Here is a 26586-nt window from a genome sequence, read left to right as displayed (position 1 = left end):
ACTTAGTCCCCCTCTCACTCTGCAATAACCTGCTATTCACCCACACCTGTGAGCTATTACTCCACTAGCAGGCCTTTTTGCTGTATGATATGATTCTAAATAATCATGTTACACAGTTTACAAGTCATTCTGACCACCTATTCTTTCCATTAGACTGACGAGGTGAAAGCTATGATCCCTTATTGATGTCACTTGTTAAATCCACTTTGATCAATGTATATGAAGGGGAGGGGACAGGTTAACAAAGGATTTATTAAAGTTAGAAATCCAAGACTCATGGAGGGAGACTATGAAACAGGGTCATTCTATTCCAGTTTCATTTCAGTATGAAATAACTTTTAAGGTATCAATATGAGAAATGGTAGTACAGGGTGGTGAAATATTTATTACCAAGTCTAGAGATTATGGGGAATAATACTGTAACCACAATGTTCAACATGGAGTTATTTCTTTTCAGAAAAGGATCAAAATACAGGAAACACAAATTACGCATCTCTTCCTCCATGCATCCAGTGCTAAGCATATGTTCCGCTCAGTTTCGGTCTGTTCAGTGTCTTAGCTCCCATCCTCTCAGAGTTTCAGTTCATTCAGTATCTTAGCTCCCATCCTCTCAGGGTTTCGGTCTGTTCATTGTCTTAGCTCCCATCCTCTCAGGGTTTTGGTCTGTTCATTGTCTTAGCTCCCATCCTCTCAGGGTTTTGGTCTGTTCATTGTCTTAGCTCCCATCCTCTCAGGGTTTTGGTCTGTTCATTGTCTTAGCTACTACTCTGGCCCTTATGTGGCCTGTGACCTGATGTCCTCAGTGTTTAAGTGTCTTGCTTCTGGGTGGGGGCTGGTGCCCTCTCTGCTAGGACAGTGTTGGGGGGAACCTCTGCACCCCAACAGGACGGTGACTGCTATCCTCCCTTCCCCCTTCATCCTCTTCATCATCGTCCCCAGCCTCGGTGTCCTGGCTGTCAGTGCATGTGGAGGAGAGGGAGGACAGCTTGTTTCCTAGCTCACCCTGGGTGGGAACTTGCAGGGTGAACTCTGTGGTTAACGAGTCAACGTCTGGACCTGAGAGACATACGGAGGAGAGACGTTTTATGCAGTGCCCGTGAATCAAACTATGAAGTTGCTGTTTACTGTGCATGTCTGTTATAAAATAAAACATGTTAAAATATGGCATGGCAAGTGGCACCGGAGTGCCAAGTCTAAGACAAAAAGGCTTCTCAACAGTTTTTACCCCCAAGCCATAAGACTCCACAACAGGTAATCAAATGGCTACCCGGACTATTTGCATTGTGTGCCCCCCAACCCCTCTTACGCTGCTGCTACACTCTATCATATGCATAGTCACTTTAGCTATACATTCATGTACATACTACCTCAATTGGCCCGACCAACCAGTGCTCCCGCACAGTGGCTAACCGGGCTATCTGCATTGTGTCCCGCCACCCACCACCCGCCATCCCCTCTTTACACTACTTCTACTCTCTGTTCATATATGCATAGTCACTTTAACCATATGTACATACTACCTCAATCAGACTGACTAACCGGTGTCTGTATGTAGCCTCGCTACTTTTATAGCCTCACTACTGTTTCTCACTGTCTTTTTACTGTTGTTTTTATTTCTTTACTTACCTATTGTTCACCTCATACCATTTTTGCACTATTGGTTAGAGCCTGTCAGTAAGGGGGTGTATTCGGCGTACGTGACAAATAAACTTTGATTTGATTTGAGGTAGTCACCTGGAATACATTTAAATGAACAGCTGTGCCTTGTTAATTTGTGGAATTTCTTTACTTCTTAATGCTTTCAAGCTAATCAGTTGTGTTGTGACAAGTTAGGGTTGGTACACAGAAGACAGCCTTATTTCGTAAAGACCAAGTCCATATTATGGCAAGAACAGTTAAAATAAGCAAAGAGAAACGACACTGTCATTACTTTAAGACACAAAGGTCAGTCAATCCGGAGAATTTGAAGAACTTTTGTGTGCAGTCGCAAAAACCATCAAGCGGTATGATGAAACTGGCTCTCATGAGGACCACCACAGGAAAGGAAGACCCAGAGTCACATCTGCTGCAGAGGATGAGTTATTAGAGTAACTAGCCTCAGAAATCGGCAATTAACTGCACCCAAATAAATGCTTCACAGAGCTCAAGTAACAGACACATCTCAACATAAACTGTTCAGAGGAGACGGTGTGAATCAGGCCTTCATGGTCGAATTGCTGCAAAGAAACAACTACTAAAGGACACCAATAAGAAGAAGAGACTTGCTTGGACCAAGAAACACGAGCAATGGACATTAGACCTTTGGAAATCTATCCTTTGCTCTGATGAGTCCAAATTTGAGATTTTTTGGTTCCAACCACCGTGTCTTTGTGAGACAGTAGGTGAACAGATTATCTCTGCATATGTGGTTCCCACCATGAAGCATGGAGGAGGAGGAAGTGTGATGGTGGTTTGCTGGTGACATTGTCTGTGATTTATTTAGAATTCAAGGCAGACTTAACCAGCATGGCTACCACAGCATTTTGCAGCGATACGCCATCCCATCTGGTTTGGCCTTAGTGGGACTATCATTTGTTTTTCAACAGGACAATGACCCAACACAACTCCAGGCTGTGTAAGGGCTATTTTACCAAGAAGGAGAGTGATGGAGTGCTGCATCAGATGACCTGGCCTCCACAATCCCCCAACCTCAACCAAATTGAGATGGTTTGGGATGAGTCGGACCGCGGAGTGAAGGAAAAGCAGCCAACAAGTGCTCAGCATATGTGGGAACTCCTTCAAGACTGTTGGAAAAGCATTCCAGGTGAAGCTGGTTGAGAGAATGCCAAGAGTGGGCAAAGCTGTCGTCAAATAAAGGGTGGCTACTTTGAAGAATATAAAACATATTTTGATTTGTTTAACACTGTTTTTGTTACTACATGATTCCATAGGTGTTATTTCATAGTTTTGATGTCTTCACTATTATTCTACAATGTAGAACATAGTAAGAATAAAGACAACCCCTTGAATGAGTAGGTGTTCTAAAACTTTTTACCGGTAGTGTATATAAAACATATATTTTTAAAATATATTTTCCTTTATTATTTTCCCCTAACATTACCACCCCTCCCCTAATTGGAATCAACTAATGGACAACAACACTTAGGCTTCTACTTCCAGCTTATATATACTATATACATTTTACAGACACTGTATATTTTACAATAGATTTCTTTTGTTTGTTTTTAGTCCCACCCTTCAGCTGCCCTCAACCCCTCCCATCTATCTCTGAAGACCATCCAGTTTTGATTTATATTTGCCTTATATTTTTCAACCTATATGCAAAAAAACAAAACAAATGATTTAATAATTCTGTCTCTTCGCAGCCAAATCTGCAGAGCTGGGAAGATTGTATATATATATATAACATTCTATTAGTTGCAAGAATTTTGTATAATAATTTAAATTGAAAAACTAAGTTTTAAATCCAGTGTCGTTTTGTGTATCAGTTCATAAACCATGTGCCATAAAATCGGTAAATCGGATATCTCTTCCCAATGATTTTGCTATCTATATGGCACAGCTGTCCATTTGTTGGTCCTCAAATTAAACTGGTATACTTTTTTATTTATCACAGTTTTTTTTAACCAATTTTGGTCTTTAATGCAGGGCCGACAGAGAAGTTCCTTACTTTCTCCCCCTTCCACTTGCCTCTTCCATTTTTGCGGTAATGAGGCAATTAGTTGGTTGTAATACATTTCCATATATATTTGTTAGCTGCATGTGTGACATATCCTATTTATGATATCACTTACAAAGATTATACCGTTTTTTAAAATAAAGAATCCTGAAAAAAAAATCTGTATCAATCACTATATTTGAGTTTAACTTATTTGTTGTAATATTGTTGTAATATTTGTTCTGTCTTTTCTGGTGAATTAAACTGACATTGCAAGCAACTTTATAGCAATATTTTTGAGATTATTTCATTTTCAAATAACCGAAAGTGAGAGGTTGTAATCTGAAAAAAGGGAAAAAGGCTATTCTTAAATCAGGCAATTTTGACTAATCTGCTAGTGAACCAGTTGGATTTAAGTGTAACTTACTTGTATGACTGAAGCCTTTAGTGAGAAGTCTAATGCTTTCATTTTTAATCATTTCTGCCCTCCAAAAGAAAATAGGTCAACTGGGATATGACTAAAGAGTTCATCAGGGTGATTTTTCCACAAATAGACAGTTTTTTACCTTTCCATGGTAGCACGATCTTATCTATTTTTGCTAACTTTCTATAAAAAATATATTGTTATGAGATCCATTCTTTCTTTCGGGATATAAATACTGAGTATGTCCACTTCCAAGGCAGACCATTGTATTGGTAAACTACACGGTAATGTAAAAGTTGTCTTCTTTAGTTATCCAATATGTAATACAGCACACTTTGGTTGTAATCCTGAGAGGTTAGAAAAAGTATCTAGATCTTATATGAGGCTGTGGATGGATCATAATTGTGGATTTAAAAGAAAACATGAATCATCAGTGTACAATGACACCTTCGTTTTTAAGCCCTGGATTTCTAGCCCTTTGATATTATTGTTGGATCTGATTTTAATAGCTAACATTTCGATGGTCATAATAAATAGATATGCCGATAGTGGACAACCTTGTTTTACTCCTCTTGACAGTTTAATACTTTCTGAGAAGTAGCCATTATTTACTATTTCACACCTAGGGTTACTATACATAACTTTAACCTATTGTAAACAAGATTCTCCAAAATGTATATATTCCAGGCATTTATATATCAATTCCTGTCGTACTTTATTAAAATCCTTTTCAAAGTCAGCTATGAATACCAGGCCTGGTTGCCCAGATTTCCTTCCTCCATGCATCCAGTGCATAGCATATATTCCGCTCAGAGTTTCAGTTCGTTCAGTGTCTTAGCTCCCATCCTCTCAGGGTTTCGGTCCGTTCAGTGTCTTAGCTCCCATCCTCTCAGGGTTTCGGTCTGTTCAGTGTCTTAGCTCCCATCCTCTCAGGGTTTCGGTCTGTTCAGTGTCTTAGCTCCCATCCTCTCAGGGTTTCGGTCTGTTCAGTGTCTTAGCTCCCATCCTCTCAGAGTTTCAGTTCGTTCAGTGTCTTAGCTCCCATCCTCTCAGGGTTTCGGTCCGTTCAGTGTCTTAGCTCCCATCCTCTCAGGGTTTCGATCTGTTCAGTGTCTTAGCTCCCACCCTCTCAGGGTTTCGGTCTGTTCATTGTCTTAGCTCCTACTCTGGCCCTTATGTGGCCTGTGAGCTGTTGTCCTCAAAGTGTCTTGCTCCTGGGTGGGGGGTGGTGGCCTCTCTGCTAAGACAGTGTTGGGGGGGAAAATATGATTTTTTTTTAACCTAAATTTGAAAGATGAGTATCCCAGTCTGCTGTCCCCACGTGCTTTAAGATGGCCACCATTGTTCTTGTACCAAATAAGGCGAAGATAACTGAACTACTAAATTACTATTGCCCCCTAGCGCTCACTTCTGTCATCATAAAGTGCTTTGAGAGACTAGTCAAGGATCATATCACCTCCACCTTACCTGCCACGCTAGACCCACTTGAGTTTGCACACTATCCCAACAGTTCCACAGACAATGTAATCGCCATCACACTGCACACTGCCCTATCCCATCTGGACAAGAGGAATACCTACGTATGTAAGAATGCTGTTCATTGACTACAGCTCAGCATTCAACACCATAGTACCCTCCAAGCTCATCATTAACATTAAGGCTCTGGGTCTCGACCCCGCCCTGTGCAATTGGGTCCTGGACTTTCTGAAAGGCCGCCCCAGGTGGTGAAGGTAGGAAACCACATCTCCACTTCGCTGATCCTCAACACTGGGGCCCCACATGGGTGCGTGCTCAGCCCCCTCCTGTACTCCCTGTTCACCCATGACTGCTTGGCCATGCACACCTACAACTTATTCATCAAGTTTGCAGATGACACAACACTACTGAGCTTGATAACCAACAAGGACGGGACAGCCTACAGGGAGGAGGTGAGGGCACTCAGAGTGTGGTGTCAGGAAAACAATCTCTCACTCAACGTCAACAAAACAAAGGAGATGATCGTGGACTTCAGGAAACAGCAGAGGGAGCACCCCCCTATCCACATCGACGGGACAGCAGTGGAGAAGGTGGAAAGGTTTAACTTCCTCGGAGTACACATCACGGACAAACTGAACTGGTCCACCATGGCGCCTCTTCAACCTCAGCAGGCTGAAGAAATTTGGCTTGTCACCTAAAACCCTCACAAACTTTTACAGATGCACAATTGATAGCATCCTGTCGGGCTGTATCATCACCTGGTACGGCAACTGCACCGCCATCAACTGCAAGGCTCTCCAGAGGGTAGTGTGGTCTGCACAACGCATCACCGGGGGCAAACTACCTGTCCTCCAGAACACCTACAGCACCCAATGTCACAGGAAGGCCAAAAATATCAAGAACCACCCGAGCTACTGCTTGTTCACCCCTCTACCATCCAGGCGAGGTCAGTACAGGTGCATCAAAGCTGGGACCGAGAGACTGAAAAACTGCTTCCATCTCAAGACCATCAGACTGTTAAAAAGCCATCACTAACAAAGAGGCTGCTGCCTACATACAGACTTAAATCATTGGCCACTTTAATAAATGGATCACTAGTCACTTTACATATCTTACATTAGTCATCTCATATGTATATACTGTATTTTATACCATATATTGCATCTTGCCTATACTGCTCGGCCATCACTCATCCATATATTTATATGCACATATTATTATTCCATCCCTTTACAATTGTGTGTATAAGGTAGTTGTTGTGGAATTGTTAGATTACTTGTTAGATATTACTGCACTGTCAGAACTAGAAGCACAAGCATTTCGCTACACTCACATTAACATCTGCAAACCATGTGTATGTGACCAATAACATTTGATTTGATTTGAATTGCATGCCCCCTAAAGGCACATTTAAAAGTGTCCCATACAATAAGGGTATCTGCTGTACCTATATTATGTCGGAAAAATGATCTTATAAATGATTCTGTCCTAGTTAAAAATAAGTTGTTATCCAATAGGTTTTGATTAAATTTCCAATATCCTCACCCAGGTGGAAATTCTGTAAAAGTAATGTAGAGTCGTGGCCAAAAGTTTTGAGAATGGCACCAATATTATATTCAGTCTGCTGCCTCATTTTGTATGATGGCAATTTGCATATACTCCAGAATGTTATAAAGAGTGATCAGATGAATTGCAATTAATTGCAAAGTCCCTCTTTGCCATGCAAATGAACTGAATCCCCCAAAAACATTTCCACTACATTTTAGCCCTGCCACAAAGGCTCCAGCTGACATCATGTCAGTGATTCTCTCGTTAACACAGGTGTGAGTGTTAATGAGGACAAGGCTGGAGATCACTCTGTCATGCTGATTGAGTTCGAATAACAGACTGGAAGCTTCAAAAGGAGGGTGGTGCTTGGCATCATTGTTATTCATCTGTCAAGAAGGGCAGCAAAAGAAGCCACTTCGCTCCAGGAAAAACATCAGGGACAGACTGATATTCTGCAAAAGGTACAGGGATTGGACTGCTGAGGACTGGGGTAAAGTCATTTTCTCTGATGAATCCCCTTTCCGATTGTTTGGGGCATCCGGAAAAAAGCTTGTCCGGAGAAGACAAGGTGAGCGCTACCATCAGTCATGTGTCATGTCAACAGTAAAGCATCCTGAGACCATTCATGTGTGGGGTTGCTTCTCAGCCAAGGGAGTGGGCTCACTCACAATTTTGCCTAAGAACACAGCCATGAAAAAAGAATGGTACAACAAATCCTCCGAGAGCAACTTCTCCCAACCATCCAGGAACAGTTTGGTGACGAACAATGCCTTTTCCAGCATGATGGAGCACCTTGCCATAAGACAAAAGGGATAACTAAGTGGCTCGGGGAACAAAACATTGATATTTTGGGTCCTTGGCCAGGGAACTCCCCAGACCTTAATCCCATTGAGAACTTGTGGTCAATCCTCAAGAGGCAGGTGGACAAACAAAACCCCACAAATTCTGAGAAACTCCAAGCATTGATTATGCAAGAATGGGCTGCCATCAGTGGCCCAGAAGTTAATTGACAGCATGCCAGGGCGGATTGCAGAGGTCTTGAAAAAGAAGGGTCAACACTGCAGATATCTTTGCATCAACTTCATATAATTGTCAATAAAAGTATTTGACACTTATGAAATGCTTGTAATTATATTTCAGTATTCCATAGTAACACCTGACAAAAATATCTAAAGACACTGAAGCAGCAAACTTTGTGGAAATTAATACTTGTGTCATTCTCAAAACTTTTGGCCACGACTGTATATCCTAATTATTTGATGGTCTGACTGTGCATGTCTGTTTGAGTGTGTGTCTGGGTCTGTGTGTCATACCTAGCATGGGGGAGGCAGCGTTGTTGTCCTCTCCCCCAGAGAGGAGGAAGACGTCAAAGCTCTCATGGTCGGACAGGTCCATCTGCTCCAGCATGTCCACGTTCACCTCCATGGATGAAAAGCTTCCTATTGGCCCTGAGCAGCAAGACACAGGTGTTAGTCACCAACGCATACAAAACCAAGAATGCAACGGCAAGAGGCTGAGTCCAGGACGAGCCTTTTTATGTTTTAAAACTCTCAAACACACCAAGGAAGAAATAATAACCTTGGCAAAACCATCGAACTGCTCTTGGCTAAAACTGGGTAATCTTGGAATCCACAACAAAATCTTGCATGCTAGCTAGCTAGTCTGCAGGGTTCTATCCTGTCTGAAATGATTCCAGGCTGGTGTCTGTAGGGTTCTATCCTGGTTCTATACATGTCCTGGATTCATCACCTTGCAGGAACCGTATCTGTTGTTATAGCGGTGTTAAGATCATGTGTTGCATGCGTCACAAACACACAGTGCACTGTGAGGTATGATTGACAGCTGAGACGGCGTACCTCGAGGATACGAGGAGAGCAAGGCAGGGCAGCAGGGTGTGCAGAGTAAAGAGAGAGAGAGAACTGTCAAATTGTCACCCAAGTCATATACTGTTCTCTCTGCTACCGCTTGGCAAGCGGTACCAGAGCGTCAAGTCTAGGTCCAAAAGGCTCCCTAACAGCTTCTACCCCCAAGCCATAAGACTGCTGAACAATTAATCAAATGACCACACACACTATTTACATTGACACCCCCTTCCATGTGTTATTACACTGCTGCCACTCACTGTTATCTATGTATAGTCACTTCAGCCCTACCTACTGTACATGTACAATTTACCTTGACTAACCTGTACCCTCGCACATTGGCTCGGTACCAGTAGCCCCTGTATATAGCCTCATTATTGTTATTTTATTGTGTTACTTTTTAATAATTTTTACTTTAATGTACTTGGTAAATATTTTCTTAACTCTTTCTTGAATTGCACTGTTGGTTAAGGGCTTGTAAGTAAGCATTTCACAGTAAGGTCTACCTGTTATATTCGGCGCAAGTGACAAATAAAGTTTGATTTGATTTGAACTGTTATTACCCAGCCCCACACACACATGCACGCACCCACGCACACATACACACACAAAAGGGTGCTTTTCCAATGAGACTTACCCCCACACCTGTGGGTCGCCAGTGTTTTATGTTAAGGTGAGCTGTCATTGTGTTTCCATCAGGAGTGCGATACTAAAGACTTCTGGTACGTAGAATCAAGACCCTTGCATCATTCAAATATGTTGCTTTGTGAGAAGGTGCAGGTCCGCAGGTCCGCAGGTCCGCTGGAGCCATGGCCCAGTAAAGACAACAACAAAAAATGTCTGAGCCTTTTGGGTAAAACACTGGGGTAAATCCTCATTGGAAACTCACCAGTACACACACACACACAACCCATCTGTCACAGGGACCGTACTTCTCCATTGAAGATGGTAAGGCGTTATGGTTCATGTGGGGCTCTCACCTCTCCTCTCACTGATCTGCAGGTAGCCGGTAGACAGGTACTGATCCATGTCTTGCTGGAATGCCTCTTCAAAGAACTTCTGCCTCTCCTTCATCTTCGCCTGGGCAAGCTCCGCCTCCTTTAGCTTAAACTGGCCAGGCTCCACCTCCTTTGGCTTCACCTGGGCAGTCTCCACCTCCTTCACGTGGGGTGGCACCTTCTCTGCTACACAGAGCCGAGATATTTACATTTTCCATTTAAAGGTCCATTGCAGAAGTTTTTATTTCAATAGTAAATCATTTCTGAGTAAAAATTAAGTATCTTACTGTATTTGTTTTAAATTAAAATGGTCAAAAAGAAACAAAAATAGCTTCTTAGCAACAAGCAGTTTCTAAAGCAAGAATTTTGCTAGGACTTTCCTGGACTGGTCTGAGTGGGAAGGGGAAAACTGATACTAGCTGTTATTGGCAGAAAGGTTAGGAACTCTTTTTCTTATTGGTCTAGTCACCAGGCAGGCCTGGGCGATGACAGAGAAGCAACTGACCATATCTGTCTGTCTGGGCGATGACAGAGCAGCAACTTACCATCTCTGTCTGTCCGGACAATGACAGAGTGTGGAGGTTTAGATGACACAGTGTCACTTCAGCTGGCTGTTTCTCCCAGACAGGGAAAGACCGTTATATAAGACACGAAAGGGAGAGAGAGACAGAGAAAGGAAGAGGGAGACTGGGATAGATCGAGAGGGAGACAGAGGGAGGAAGAGGGAGACTGGGATAGATCGAGAGGGAGACAGAGAAAGGAAGAGGGAGACTGGGATAGATCGAGAGGGAGACAGAGAAAAGAAGAGGGAGACTGGGATAGATCGAGAGGGAGACAGAGAAAGGAAGAGGGAGACTGGGATAGATCGAGAGGGAGACAGAGAAAAGAAGAGGGAGACTGGGATAGATCGAGAGGGAGACAGAGAAAGGAAGAGGGAGACTGGGATAGATCGAGAGGGAGAAAGAGAAAGGAAGAGGGAGACTGGGATAGATCGAGAGGGAGACAGAGAAAGGAAGAGGGAGACTGGGATAGATCGAGAGGGAGACAGAGAAAGGAAGAGGGAGACTGGGATAGATCGAGAGGGAGACAGAGAAAGGAAGAGGGAGACTGGGATAGATCGAGAGGGAGGAAGAGGGAGACTGGGATAGATCGAGAGGGAGACAGAGAAAGGAAGAGGGAGACTGGGATAGATCGAGAGAGGGAGAAAGGAGAAAGAAAGAGAGAGACTGGGATAGATCGAGAGGGAGACAGAGAAAGGAAGAGGGAGACTGGGATAGATCGAGAGGGAGAAAGAGAAAGGAAGAGGGAGACTGGGATAGATCGAGAGGGAGACAGAGAAAGGAAGAGGGAGACTGGGATAGATCGAGAGGGAGACAGAAAGGAAGAGGGAGACTGGGATAGATCGAGAGGGAGAAAGAGAAAGGAAGAGGGAGACTGGGATAGATCGAGAGGGAGACAGAGAAAGGAAGCGGGAGACTGGGATAGATCGAGAGGGAGAAAGAGAAAGGAAGAGGGAGACTGGGATAGATCGAGAGGGAGACAGAGAAAGGAAGAGGGAGACTGGGATAGATCGAGAGGGAGACAGAGAAAGGAAGAGGGAGACTGGGATAGATCGAGAGGGAGACAGAGAAAGGAAGAGGGAGACTGGGATAGATCGAGAGGGAGACAGAGAAAGAGGGAGACAGAGAAAGGAAGAGGGAGACTGGGATAGATCGAGAGGGAGACAGAGAAAGGAAGAGGGAGACTGGGATAGATCGAGAGGGAGACAGAGAAAGGAAGAGGGAGACTGGGATAGATCGAGAGGGAGACAGAGAAAGGAAGAGGGAGACTGGGATAGATCGAGAGGGGAGACAGAGAAAGGAAGAGGGAGACTGGGATAGAGGGAGACAGAGAAAGGAAGAGGGAGACTGGGATAGATCGAGAGGGAGAGAGAAAGGAAGAGGGAGACTGGGATAGATCGAGAGGGAGACAGAGAAAGGAAGAGGGAGACTGGGATAGATCGAGAGGGAGGAGAAAGGGAGGGAGACTGGGATAGAGAGAGGGAGACAGAGAAAGGAAGAGGGAGACTGGGATAGATCGAGAGACTGGGAGACAGAGAAAGGAAGAGGGAGACTGGGATAGATCGAGAGGGAGACAGAGAAAGGAAGAGGGAGACTGGGATAGATCGAGAGGGGAAAGAGAAAGGAAGAGGGAGACTGGGATAGATCGAGAGGGAGACAGAGAAAGGAAGAGGGAGACTGGGATAGATCGAGAGGGAGACAGAGAAAAGAAGAGGGAGACTGGGATAGATCGAGAGGGAGAAAGAGAAAGGAAGAGGGAGACTGGGATAGATCGAGAGGGAGACAGAGAAAGGAAGAGGGAGACTGGGATAGATCGAGAGGGAGACAGAGAAAGGAAGAGGGAGACTGGGATAGATCGAGAGGGAGACAGAGAAAGGAAGAGGGAGACTGGGATAGATCAGAGAAAGGAAAGAGGGAGAGATCGAGAGGGAGGGGAGAGAGAGAAAGGAAGAGGGAGACTGGGATAGATCGAGAGGGAGACAGAGAAAGGAAGAGGGAGACTGGGATAGATCGAGAGGGAGACAGAGAAAGGAAGAGGGAGACTGGGATAGATCGAGAGGGAGACAGAGAAAGGAAGAGGGAGACTGGGATAGATCGAGAGGGAGACAGAGAAAGGAAGAGGGAGACTGGGATAGATCGAGAGGGGGAGACAGAGAAAGGAAGAGGGAGACTGGGATAGATCGAGAGGGAGACAGAGAAAGGAAGAGGGAGACTGGGATAGATCGAGAGGGAGACAGAGAAAGGAAGAGGGAGACTGGGATAGATCGAGAGGGAGACAGAGAAAGGAAGAGGGAGACTGGGATAGATCGAGACTGGGAGACAGAGAAAGGAAGAGGGAGACTGGGATAGATCGAGAGGGAGGGAGGAAGAGGGAGACTGGGATAGATCGAGAGGGAGACAGAGAAAGGAAGAGGGAGACTGGGATAGATCGAGAGGGAGAAAGAGAAAGAAAGAAGAGGGAGACTGGGATAGATCGAGAGGGAGACAGAGAAAGGAAGAGGGAGACTGGGATAGATCGAGAGGGAGAGAGAGAAAGGAAGAGGGAGACTGGGATAGATCGAGAGGGAGACAGAGAAAGGAAGAGGGAGACTGGGATAGATCGAGAGGGAGACAGAGAAAAGAAGAGGGAGACTGGGATAGATCGAGAGGGAGAAAGAGAAAGGAAGAGGGAGACTGGGATAGATCGAGAGGGAGACAGAGAAAGGAAGAGGGAGACTGGGATAGATCGAGAGGGAGACAGAGAAAGGAAGAGGGAGACTGGGATAGATCGAGAGGGAGACAGAGAAAGGAAGAGGGAGACTGGGATAGATCGAGAGGGAGACAGAGAAAGGAAGAGGGAGACTGGGATAGATCGAGAGGGAGACAGAGAAAGGAAGAGGGAGACTGGGATAGATCGAGAGGGAGACAGAGAAAAGAAGAGGGAGACTGGGATAGATCGAGAGGGAGAAAGAGAAAGGAAGAGGGAGACTGGGATAGATCGAGAGGGAGACAGAGAAAGGAAGAGGGAGACTGGGATAGATCAGAGAAAGGAAGAGGGAGAGGGGGAGAGAGAAAGGAAGAGGGAGACTGGGATAGATCGAGAGGGAGACAGAGAAAGGAAGAGGGAGACTGGGATAGATCGAGAGGGAGACAGAGAAAGGAAGAGGGAGACTGGGATAGATCGAGAGGGAGAAAGAGAAAGAAAGAGAGAGACTGGGATAGATCGAGAGGGAGACAGAGAAAGGAAGAGGGAGACTGGGATAGATCGAGAGGGAGAAAGAGAAAGGAAGAGGGAGACTGGGATAGATAGAGAGAGGGAGAAGAGAAAGGAAGAGGGAGACTGGGATAGATCGAGAGAAAGGAGACAGAGAAAGGAAGAGGGAGACTGGGATAGATCGAGAGGGAGACAGAGAAAGGAAGAGGGAGACTGGGATAGATCGAGAGGGAGACAGAGAAAGGAAGAGGGAGACAGATAGAAAGGAAGAGGGAGACTGGGATAGATCGAGAGGGAGACAGAGAAAGGAAGAGGGAGACTGGGATAGATCAGAGAAAGGAAGAGGGAGAGAGAAGAGAAAGGAAGAGGGAGACTGGGATAGATCGAGAGGGAGAAAGAGAAAAGAAAGAAAGAGAGGGTGCAGTTGACGTCCCCATTATCAGCAGCTTCCACGCTTTCTCGTTGTATAGGTGCTGCCGAGTCTGTTGTGTACCTTCCACTCTTTTCAGAAGTGTGTGTGTGTGTGTGTGTGTGTGTGTGTGTGTGTGTGTGTGTGTGTGTGTGTGTGTGTGTGTGTGTGTGTGTGTGTGTGTGTGTGTGTGTGTGTGTGTGTGTGTGTGTGTGTGTGTGTCTTTAAGTGCATACATGTGTGGGTCTTGTTTTGTTTGAGGATTAATTAAAGGTAGTGAGTTTCCTAAGGGACTCCAGTGTGATTCATTACTGTGGTTGGTTGGCTCGGACTTTGTTAACCCTAAGAAATAAAGATATTCTGTCCTTGTAGATTGTGTCTCCACTCATCTTGACAAAATAAAACCGCACGCATGTTATAAATATGAAATGAGTCATGTGGACTGTGCCAAGATAATTGAATCATGTTAGTCACTGTATATGCTGTCAAATAAGATATTTGTGTGTTGACTGATGGAAAAATCTGTATTTATAGACATTAGTATTACCTCCAAACATATTCCACCCTAACCAATAAATAGATGTGTATGTACTACTATTACTGCATAATAACTCTTAGTGGGTTGTAATGAAAATGGATGACCAAGGTGCACCGGTGAAGCATGTAAGCAGTAAAAGTATATTAGCATTCTGTGAGAGGGTTTTGGTTGGGCCCCTATTTAACTGGACATCATTATCTGATTGCAGTGCTGCATTTAGAGTGTTGCGACTACACAGTCGAGCTAACCTCATCTAGACCACTAGCGGAAAGAAGGCTAATGCAAGCACATCCCACAACAGAGGCAACAGATGAGCAATAAACATAATTTACGAGGACACATTATTCACAATACAGGACAATGCTGACAGTTTCCCTCCTTTATTCTTCTGAAACGCATCAGCTCAAATGATTGTCTATTATTAGATTAAAAATATGCAATTATTCAGCATGATGCAAGGCATCCTCATACGTTTAAAAGGCAGATTTCCACTCAAAGAAAAAACTACAGGCCTGACAAACGTCACATTCTTGACAGTTGTAGCAGTATAATCTGCAAACTTAATCTAGCCTGGGCTAAAGCAAGGAACTCATGTTCTGATGCTGATTGGCTTCTTTTTAGGCAACTACGAAGCAAGTGTTATTTTCTTCTCAGGAAGGTCAAGTCTGAAGATTTTAAGTCTGTCACCACTGATTACCTGAATGACCCTAGAAGGTTTTGGAAGGCTATTAAGTCTGTCGTTCTGCCCCTGAACAGGCAGTTAACCCACTGTTCCTAGGCCGTCATTGAAAATAAGAATTTGTTCTTAACTGACTTGCCTAGTTAAATAAAGGTAAAATTTTTAAAAAATTAAAAAATGAATTACCGTCATGTGTATTGAAGGACTTGCTGTATATGACAAAACTGAAATGCTGAATTGTTTCAATGAGCGCTTTGTATCATCTGGTATGCTGTTTGATTCAGTATCATCTCGTCTCTGTAAAGCCATGTGTGGATGAACCAGTGAGAGCTGGTCAAACTTTTAGCTTTTTGCCATTCTCAGTGCAGGAGGTACATAAAGCCCTGAAATCCTTAGATCAGAGAAAGCCTGCAGGTCCTGATCATCTTGAGCCCTGCTTTCTAAAACGGGCAGCTGATTTCATAGCTGAACAACTTACATATCAGGAAGAAGCAGAGCACAATTACAGCAGCCATGAAGGTTTTAAATGATATCACTGAAGCCCTTGACAAAAAACAGCACTGTATCTCACTTTTTATTGATCTCTCTAAGGCTTTTGATACAGTTGATCATGCTATACTGAGGCAGAGATTGTCGAGCATAGGTCCTTCAGAGCAAGCAGCTGTATGGTTTGCTAATGATCTGTCTGATAGAAATCAGTGCATTCAATTTGATGGACTCATGTCTGTTAAATTGTCTGTCTGTAATGGTGTGCCCCAAGGTTCTGTACTTGGTCCCCTCTTATTCACTATTTATATAAATAATTTAGACAAAAATGTGCAAAATGCGCAATTTCACTTTTATGTTGATGATACTGTTATTTATTGTTGTGCCTCGTCACTCACAAGCTTTCCAGAACTTGCAAACGGCTTTTTATACTGTTCAAAATACCTTGTGTCAATTGAAGCTTATCCTCAATACTGACTAAAGTAAACTAATGGTGTTTTTTAAAACAAGAAATAGACCTCTGAACCTTTCACCTATTACTACCTGTCAGGGCAATGATATTAAGACTGTAACCTCATATAAATATCTAGGAATGTTAATTGATGACGGCCTCTCTTTTAAACTGCATATTCAACAACTTACAAAACAAAATTGAAGTTGGGATGTTATTTTAGGAATATGGCATGTTTTCTTTTGAAGCCAGGAGGCTAGTATCAGCTACAGTTATGCCTATATTAGACTATGGGGATATTTTACGAATGAATGCTTCCGCTCAGTGTTTGAGATCAATTGACACCCTTTACCATGGAGTATTGAGATTTATTTTAAAATGCAAAATATACCAGGGACGTCTGGCCTTCTCTAGTCAATCATAGCCTCAGACACTGGTATACTTTTATTTACAAAGCAATTTGGGGTTTACTACCATTTTATTTGGGCATTTTTATTGTTCAGAAATGTGGTGGGTACTCCCTTCGTTCGCAGGACTTTATCCTGCTAACTGTTCCAAATGTACAAACTGAATTTGGTAAAATGGCTTTTATGTACTCTGCGCCATCAGCTTGGAATGCCTTAGAAAATACTTTTAAACTGAAAGATCTTGTCCTGATTAGTATTTTTAAATCATTGATAAAGGATTTTGAGGTTGATTCCCTGACCTGTCAATGTTTTCAATTTGCTGTTTTATGATTTTTGTTATACTCTTGTGAATTATATGTTTTTTTACTAGATTACCAGTAGTTTTTCATGTTGTCTGTCTGTAATTGTGTAATGACGTGCTGCCTATATTGGCCAGGACGCTCTTGAAAAATATATTTAAAATCTCAATGAGCCCTTCCTGGTTAAATAAAGGTTAAATAAAGTATATTTATGCAATGTTATTTTTAGATGGCAGGCATCTTTCTCTGAAGTGTTCAGATTTCCAGCAAAGCAGTAGTCAACATGAAAATAACTTACACTGTTAATAGTGGAGAGTTAGCAATAAAGGTGTCACGCCCTGATCATAGAGAGCCCTTGGTTCTCTATGGTGTAGTAGATCAGGGCGTGTCTAGGGAGTGTTCTAGTATGTATATTTCTATGTTGGTGCTAATATGGTTCCCAATTAGAGGCAGCTGTTTATCGTTGCCTCTGATTGGGGATCATATTGTTACGGTTTTCTTGCGGTGACGGAGAGGCGGACCAAAACGCAGCGTGGTATTCTTGATACATGTTTAATGAAATATAAACATGAACAAATACAAAACAATAAACGTAACATGAAAACCTAACAGCCTATACTGGTGCAAAACAAACACAGAGACAGGAATAATAACCCACGAAACACTCAAAGAATATGGCTGCCTAAATATGGTTCCAAATCAGAGACAATGACTTAGTGATGTGTTGTTTTGGCTTTGCCCCAAACATAATGTTTTGTATTCAGGATATTAAGTTAATTTCTTTGCCAACTTTTTAGAAGTTTTACTTTAGTGCCTTATTGCAAACAGGATGCATGTTTTGTAATATTTGTAATCTGTACACCTGCCTCTGATTGAGAACCACTTCAGACAGCCATAGACTATGCTAGAAAACCCCACTAAGCCACAATCCCGATACCTACGAAAAACCCCAAGACAAAACACACCACATAAAAAACCCATGTCACACCCTGGCCTGACCAAATTAATAAAGAAAACACAAAATACTAAGACCAGGGCGTGACACATATTTAGGTAGCCATTTCCCCACCTGTGTTTTGTGGGATATTGTTTGTGTTTAGTTGCCTGTGTGCACGCCATGACTTCACGTTTCTGTTTTGTTTGTTTCACGGAGATTAAAAATATGTGGAACTATACTCATGCTGCGCCTTGGTCTGCTCATTACGACGATCGTGACAAAAGGAGAACAAGTTCTCATTTACAACTGCGACCTGGCCAAGATAAAGCAAAGCAGTGGAGACACAAACAACACAGAGTTACACATGGGATAAACAAACCGACAGTCAATAACACAATAGAAAAATCTATGTACAGTGTGTGCAAATGTAGTAAGATTAGGGAGGGAAGGCAATAAATAGGCCATAATGGCAAAATAATTAGAATTTAGCAATTAAACACCGTAGTGATAGATGTGCAGAAGATGAACGTGCAAGTAGAGATACTGGGATGCAAAGGAGCAAAAAATTCAAAAGAACAATATGGGGATGAGATAGTTGGGTGGGCTATTTACAGATGGGCTATGCGGATGACACACAGCTGTACATTTCAATGAAACATGGTGAAGCGCCAAAATTGCCCTTTCTACTTTTAAACTCGGACAAAACAGAGATGCGTGTTCTAGGTCCCAAGAAACAAAGGGATCTTCTGTTGAATCTGACAATTAATCTTAATGGTACAGTCGTCTCAAAGAAAACTGTGAAGGACCTCGGCGTTACTCTGGACACTGATCTCTCTTTTGACAAACATATCAAGACTGTTTCAAGGACAGCTTTTTTCCATCTACGTAACATTGCAAAAATCAGAAACTTTCTGTCCAACAATGATGCAGAAAAATTAATCCATGCTTTTGTTACTTCTAGATTAGACTACTGCAATGCTCTACTTTCCGGCTACCCGGATAAAGCACTAAATAAACTTCAGTTAGTAAAAAAATTTTTTGAACATATTACTCCAGTGCTAGCCTCTCTACACTGGCTTCCTGTCAAGGCAAGGGCTGATTTCAAGGTTTTACTGCTAACCTTTAAAGCCTTACATGGGCTTGCTCCTACCTATCTCTCTGATTTGGTCTTGCCGTACATACCTACACGTACACTACGGTCACAAGACGCAGGCCTCCTAATTGTCCCTAGAAATTCTAAGCAAACAGCTGGAATAGCAGGGCTTTCTCCTATAGAGCTCCATTTTTATGGAATGGTCTGCCTACCCATGTGAGAGACACAAACTCGGTCTCAACCTTTAAGTCTTTACTGAAGACATCGCATCAGTGGGTCATATGATTGAGTGTAGTCTGGTCCAGGAGTGTGAAGGTGAACGGAAAGGCTCTGGAGCAACGAACCACCCTTGCTGTCTCTGCCTGGCCGGTTCCCCTCTTTCCACTGGGATTCTCTGCCTCTAACCCTATTACAGGGGCTGAGTCACTGGCTTACTGGTGCTCTTTCATGCCGTCCCTAGGAGGGGTGCGTCACTTGAGTGGGTTGAGTCACTGATGTGATCTTCCTGTCTGGGTTGCCCCCCCCCCTTGGGTTGTGCCGTGGCGGAGATCTTTGTGGGCTATACTTGTCTCAGGATGGTAAGTTGGTGGTTGAAGATATCCCTCTAGTGGTGTGGGGGCTGTGCTTTGGCATAATGGGTGGGGTTATATCCTTCCTGTTTGGCCCTGTCCGGGGGTATCATCGGATGGGGCCACAGTGTCTCCTGACCCCTCCTGTCTCAGCCTCCAGTATTTATGCTGCAGTAGTTTATGTGTCGGGGGGCTAGGGTCAGCTTGTTATATCTGGAGGACTTCTCCTGTCTTATCCAGTGTCCTGTGTGAATTTAAGTATGCTATCTCTAATTCTCTCTTTCTCTCTTTCTCTCTCTCTGAGGACCTGAGCCCTAGGACTATGCCTCAGGACTACCTGGCATGATGACTCCTTGCTGTCCCCAGTCCACCTGGCCGTGCTGCTGCTCCAGTTTCAACTGTTCTGCCTTTGATTATTATTATTTGACCATGCTGGTCATTTATGAACATTTTAACATCTTGGCCATGTTCTGTTATAATCTCCACCGGGCACAAACAGAAGAGGACTGGCCACCCCTCATAGCCTGGTTCCTCTCTAGGTTTCTTCCTAGGTTTTGGCCTTTCTAGAGAGTTTTTCCTAGCCACCGTGCTTATAGACCTGCATTGCTTGCTGTTTGGGGTTTTAGGCTGGGTTTCTGTACAGCACTTTGAGATATCAGCCGATGTATGAAGGGCTATATAAATACATTTGATTTGATGTGATTTGTACAGGTGCAATGATCAGTGAGCTGCTCTGACAGCTGGTGCCGAAAGTTAGTGAGGGAGATATAAGACTCCAGCTTCAGTGATTTTTGCAATTCATCCCAGTCATTGGCAGCAGAGAACTGGAAGGAAAGGTAGCCAAAGTAGGAGTTGGCTTTGGGGATGACCAGTGAAATACACCTGCTGGAGCGCGTGCTATGGGTGGGTGCTGCTATGGTAACCAGTGAGCTGAGATAAGGTGGGGCTTTACCTAGCAAAGACTTGTAGATGACCTGGAGCCAGTGGGTTTGGCGACAAATATGACGAGAGCATACAGGTCACAGTGTTGGGTAGTATATGGGGCTTTGGTGACAAAACGGATGGCACTGTGATAAACTACATCCAATTTGCTGAGTAGGGTGTTGGAGTCTATTTTGTAAATGACATCGCCGAAGTCAAGGATCGGTAGGATAGCTCATTTTACAAGGGTATGTTTAGCAGCATGAGTGAAGGAAAATTGTTGCAAAATTGGAAGCCGATTCTAGATTTAATTTTGGATTGGAGATGCTTAATGTGAGTCTGGAAGGAGAGTTTACAATCTAACCAGACACCTAGGTATTTGTAGTTGTCCACATATTCTAGGTCAGAACCGTCCAGAGTAGTGATGCTAGATGGGCGGGAGGGTGTGGGCAGCGATCGGTTGATGAGCATGCATTTAATTTGACTTGCATTTAAGAGCAGTTGGAGGCCACAGAAGGAGAGTTGTATGGCATTGAAGCGCGTCTGGAGGTTTGTTAACACAGTGTCCAAAGAAGGGCCAGAAGTATACAGAATGATGTCGTCTGTGTAGAGGTGGATCAGAGAATCACCAGCAGCAGGAGCGACATCATTGATGTATACAGAGAAAATAGTCGGCCCGAAAATTGAACGCTGTGGCACCCCCATAGAGACTGCCAGAGGTCTGGACAACAGGCCCTCTGTTTTGACACACTGAACTCTATCTGAGAAGTAGTTGGTGAACCAGGTGAGGCTGTCATTTGAGAAACCAAGGCTGTTGAGTCTGCTGATAAGAATGCTGTGATTGACAGAGTCGAAAGCCTTGGCCAGGTGGATGAAGACGGCTGTACAGTATTGTCTTTTATCGATGGCGGTCATGACATCGTTTAGGACCTTGAGCATGGCTGAGGTGCACCCATGACCCGCTCGGAAACCAGATTGCATAGCGGGGAAGGTATCGTGGGATTCTAAATTATCAGTGATCTGTTTGATAACTTGGCTTTCGAAGACTTTAGAAAGGCAGGGTAGGATGGATATAGGTCTGTAACAGTTTGGGTCTAGGGTGTCTCCCCCTTTGAAGAGGGGGATGACCGCAGCAGCTTTCCAATCTTCAGGAATCTCAGACAATACAAAAGTGAGGTTGAACAGGCATTAGGGGGTTGCAACAATTGTGGTGGATAATTTTAGAAAGAGAGGGTCTGGATTGTCTAGCCCAGCTGATTTGTAGGGGTCCAGGCTTTGCAGCTCTTTCAGAACCTCAGCTATCTGGGCTATTTGGGTGAAGGAGAAATGGGGAGGCTTGGGCAAGTTGCTGTAGGGTGTGCAGAGTTGTTGACCGGGGTAGGGGTAGCCAGGTGGAAAGAATGGCCAGCCGTAGAAAATGCTTTATTGAGATTCTCGATTATCATAGATTTATCTGTGGTGACAGTGTTTCCTAGGCTCAGTGCAGTGGGCAACGGGAGGAGGTGCTCTTATTCTCCATGGACTTTACAGTGTCCCAGAACGTTTTGGAGTTTGTGCTACAGGATGTACATTTTTGTTTTAAAAAGCTTTTTGTTTTAAAAACCTTTTATTTCCTGACTGCCTGTGTATATTGGTTCCTAACTTCCCTGAAAAGTTGCATATCTCGGGGGCTATTCGATGCCAAAATATGTTTTTGTGCTGGTCAAGTGCAGTCAAATCTGGAGTGAACAAAGGGCTATATCTGTTCTTAGTTCTAAATGTTTTGAATGGGGCATGCTTATTTAAGATGGTGAGGAAATCACTTTTAAAGAATAACCAGCCGTCCTCTACTGATGGAATGAGGTCAATATCCTTACAGGATTTCCGGGCCAGGTCGATTAGAAAGGCCTGTTCACTGAAGTGTTTTAGGGAGCGTTTGACAGGGATGAGGGGTGGTCGTTTGACTGCAGGCAATGAGGCAGTGATCGCTAAGATCCTGGTTGAAGACAGCAGAGGTGTATTTAGAGGGCAGGTTGATCAGGATGATATCTATGAGGGTGTCCGTGTTTACGGATTTAGGGTTGTCCCTGGTAGGTTCCTTGATAATTTGTGTGAGATTGTGGGCATCTGGCTTAGATTGTAGGATGGCTGGGGTGTTAAGAATATCCCAGTTTAGGTCACCTAACAGTACAAACTCTGAAGATAAATTACAATTGTAATGTTGAACCAGGATGTGGACATAAACCTAGTGTTAGGGTTAGGGTTGTGGTTGAGGCAAGGCTTAGGGTTGAACTGGGATGTTGACATGAACCTAGGGTTAGGATTAGGGTAAACCAGCATGTGGATATGAAGCTAGGGTTAGGGTTAGGGATAGCAGCATCCTCATCTGTGCTCGTCTGTCACCCAGGATTAATTTAATTCACTTATTGAGCGCCTCATTACAAAGGGAACTGATGGTGAGCTGCTCATGACAAAGTGACCCGATAAATGACTATGAGGGGGGCGCCAGAACGACAAGACTACTCTGTCTTTGTTTGCTTTGTTGAATAGCTTCATTTGCAACCAGCGTACGTACAGAAGCTATACTGATTAACACACACACACGCACGCACACACACATTCACAGAGGAGTTTCCACTACAATACTCATTGGAACACAGTGCCCAGGCTATCTGCATTTTACTTTGGTTTGTGCAGACAAGGAGAGCATAGGAGTGGGAACCTGGGGGCAAACTGAGTCTCTCTACTGTTAGGTCCACTCAACATCCTAAAGAGAGAGCTGGCAGAGCCAAATTAACAACACTCTGTTAGAGCATTAAACATGAAATAATCTAATGTTCATTCTGCCTGCCTGTCTGTCTCATCCCGACTCCCGACTCAAACATGTTCATTACTATGGGACAGCTGGAGATCTAATTTGAATATTGAAACAATGTTGCAAATGTCGGAGATAGACAGCAAGGTTTATACAAATCTCTGCTGTTGAAAAGGAACTGTTATTCTAAAAGAAATGTGAGATGACTGAATGCTTTTTATAGGGGAGATCAAGTTTAAAACGTCCCTGCCTGGGCTGATGAGACAGTGGATTGCGCAGTCAGATGGAACAGAGTAAATAGCCATTTTAACATCATAGATTTAGCCGGTGGTAATTTGTGGAATAGACACCAGCTGGAATGCGCTTTTAACCAGTCAGCATTTAGGATTAGACCCACCTGTTGTATAAATCATATTATAAACTGGGTGGTTTGAGCCCTGAATACTGAGGTATATCAGCCCGTATTTTTAAAATCTTTATTTAACTAGGCAAGTTAGTTAAGAACAAATTCTTATTTTCAAATCCGCGTTGCGGTTAACTGCCTTGTTCAGGGGCAAAACGACAGATTTGGACCTTGTCAACTCAGGGATTTGATCTTGCAACCTTTCAGGTACTGGTCCAACGCTCCAACCACTAGGCTACCTGCTGCCCTCCTCTGTATACCATGGGTATGACAAAACATTTATTTTTACTGTTCTAATTACGTTGGTAACCAGTCTATAATAGCAATAAGGCACCTCGGGGGGGTTGTGATATATGGCCAATATACCACGGCTAAGGACTGTGTTCTAGCACACCACGTTGCGTCATGCATAAAGAACATCCCTTAGCCGGGGTATATTGGCCATATATCACACCCCCTCGGGCCTTATTGCTTAAGTAACTCATATTTTAAACACATTTATGGACAATTAACAGATTGTGCAAGATGGATGTCTTCCTCCTCCTTCTTCTTCTTGCAGCGTTCTCAAGGCCGATGGACAACCAGTGCTAACCCAGCACTAACTGTTCCTGTTCTGTTCTATGTCCTGTCCTAACTCTGTCCTGTCCTATCTCTGTCCTGTCCTATCTTTCTCCTGTCCTATCTCTGTCCTGTCCTAACTCTGTCCTGTCCTCTCTCTGTCCTATCTTGCTCCTGTCCTATCTCTGTCCTGTCCTGTCCTAACTCTGTCCTATTCTATCCTGTTGTCCTGTCCTTTCTTAACTCTGTCCCACCTCTTTCCTAAACACGGTCAAACCATCCCACGGAAACCATCCAATCTTCTTCTGCACTCAAAATGAGTGGCTGTGTTAATAGACCATGGGACATGAAAGTCTCAGGACATACTTCACATTTTATGTTGTATTTCATTCTATGAATGTCATTATTGTCCCAGCGTGTTGCACAATAGTTTTCAAAATTGTAATGATGACTGCTGTAGAGAATATGTTTGATTATATACTAAACAAAAATATAACCGCAACATGTAAAGTGTTGGTCCCATGTCTCATGAGCTGAAATTAAAGATCCCAGAAATGTTCCATAAGCACAAAAAGCTTATTTTTCTCAAATGTTGTGATCAAATTTGTTTACATCCCTGTAAGCATTTCTCCTTTGCCAAGATAATCCATCCACCTGACAGGTGTGGTATATCAAGAAGTTGATTAAACAGCATGATCATTACACAGGTGCACCTTGTGCTGGAGGAGAACATGGTGGGGGAGAAGTGGAGGGAGTGGATGTGGAAGAGGGGGATGGATGGATGGAGGGGCAGAAGGAGGAGGGAAGTGGAGTGCAATAATAATGAAAGCAATAAAAAGCCTGCTCCAACAGATCTGATCCATGCCTCAACTAAGACATTCTGTCATCGCGCGCGCGCGTGTGTGCGCGTGTGTGTGTGTGTGTGTGTGTGTGTGTGTGTGTGTGTGTGTGTGTGTGTGTGTGTGTGTGTGTGTGTGTGTGTGTGTGTGTGTGTGTGTGTGTGTGTGTGTGTGTGTGTGTGTGTGTGTGTGTGTGTGTGTGTGTGTGTGTGTGTGTGTGTGTGTGTGTGTGTGTGTGTGTGTGTGCGTGCACCCACAATGAGTGACATCGCTCATCAATGACTGGAGGCTACAGCACCAATAATTTCACACCCAGACTTTGTGTTATTCATAAATAATACATGTATCTGTTGGCTTATTACTGCATGTGTTCAGTTGTGGTTGAAGGCTTGCATCTTATCCTCTTCACTCCAAATGTTTGACATCAAATAATGTTGATATTAATTCCATACATGTTTGAAACGAAATCCACACGTTTTAAACTAAATCCAACACGTTTAGTAATTAATCTACCACCACCCCAAAAAATACATTTTCGTGACAACTGTGACCATGAAAACTGGAAAAGAAAGCCAGATAAAAAAAAAGTCTACCAAGAAGGAGAAGACACATACCCACATACCCACATACCCATCAAAAATATCTAATAATCAAACATGGATCAACATCTGCTAGTCCCCGATACCTTAGCGTGTAGACATCACGACACAAACAAAAAAACTAAACAAATAAATAAACCAAGACAAGCTGGCATCGGTACCATAGAAAAAGAACTAGAGCCCTGTATTATACACATATATACTGGATGTATATCTATGGTGGGTACCTACAGCTATTCCTCTGGCTGCCGTCCATGGATCCAGGAGAAGAAGACATCCCAACGGTGTTGTAGATCAGAGCCAGAGGAAAGAGAGAGGAGAGGAAGGCAGGATGAGGACTGGGTGAGACGGCAGAGAGGCGATGTTGCCAACTCTCAATCACAACACCGTCTGTCTCTCTCTGCCTCTCATCCTAAGAGGCTGCTTTAACCACTAACTCACACACGCAAACACGCACATATAATATTACACACACGCAATCTCGCTCACACAGAAACACGACAGCAATGTTCTCCCCGACACACACTGGCTGTCTGAAAGTATAGAGCTGCTGCCTGCAGGCTGACTGACAGGTCTGGCTGTGCAGACTGAGAGGCTTCAGCACGGCTTGGAGCTGGACCAATCAAATGGCTAGGAGCTGGGAATGTACCAATCACATGGCTAGGAGCTGGGAATGTACCAATCACATGGCTAGGAGCTGGGAATGTACCAATCACACGACTAGGAGCTAGGAATGTACCAATCACACGGCTAGGAGCTGGGAATGTACCAATCACACAGCTAGGAGCTGGGAATGTACCAATCACACAGCTAGGGGCTAGGAATGTACCAATCACACAGCTAGGGGCTAGGAATGTACCAATCACACAGCTAGGAGCTAGGAAT

At 43.8% G+C, this 26586-nt stretch overlaps 1 protein-coding gene across 1 annotated transcript; it reads right to left on the bottom strand.

Moving 5' to 3' along the window:
• Positions 1 to 240: 240 nt before the first annotated feature.
• Positions 241 to 26256, bottom strand: LOC112229270 (dysbindin-like). Its single transcript, XM_024395103.2, has 4 exons — positions 25933 to 26256; positions 9949 to 10152; positions 8420 to 8545; positions 241 to 1056 (listed from the first exon to the last, which is right to left on the bottom strand). Exons 1-4 carry the CDS (start codon positions 25976 to 25978, stop codon positions 848 to 850), a joined length of 585 nt encoding a protein of 194 aa, XP_024250871.1. The 5' UTR covers positions 25979 to 26256; the 3' UTR covers positions 241 to 847.
• Positions 26257 to 26586: the final 330 nt, after the last annotated feature.

This window comes from Oncorhynchus tshawytscha, linkage group LG31 (genome assembly GCF_018296145.1).
Source record: "Oncorhynchus tshawytscha isolate Ot180627B linkage group LG31, Otsh_v2.0, whole genome shotgun sequence".
NCBI classification, from domain to species: Eukaryota; Metazoa; Chordata; class Actinopteri; order Salmoniformes; family Salmonidae; genus Oncorhynchus; species Oncorhynchus tshawytscha.
Note: the sequence above shows the minus strand (reverse complement) of the source record. Positions and strands in the feature narration are given on the sequence as shown.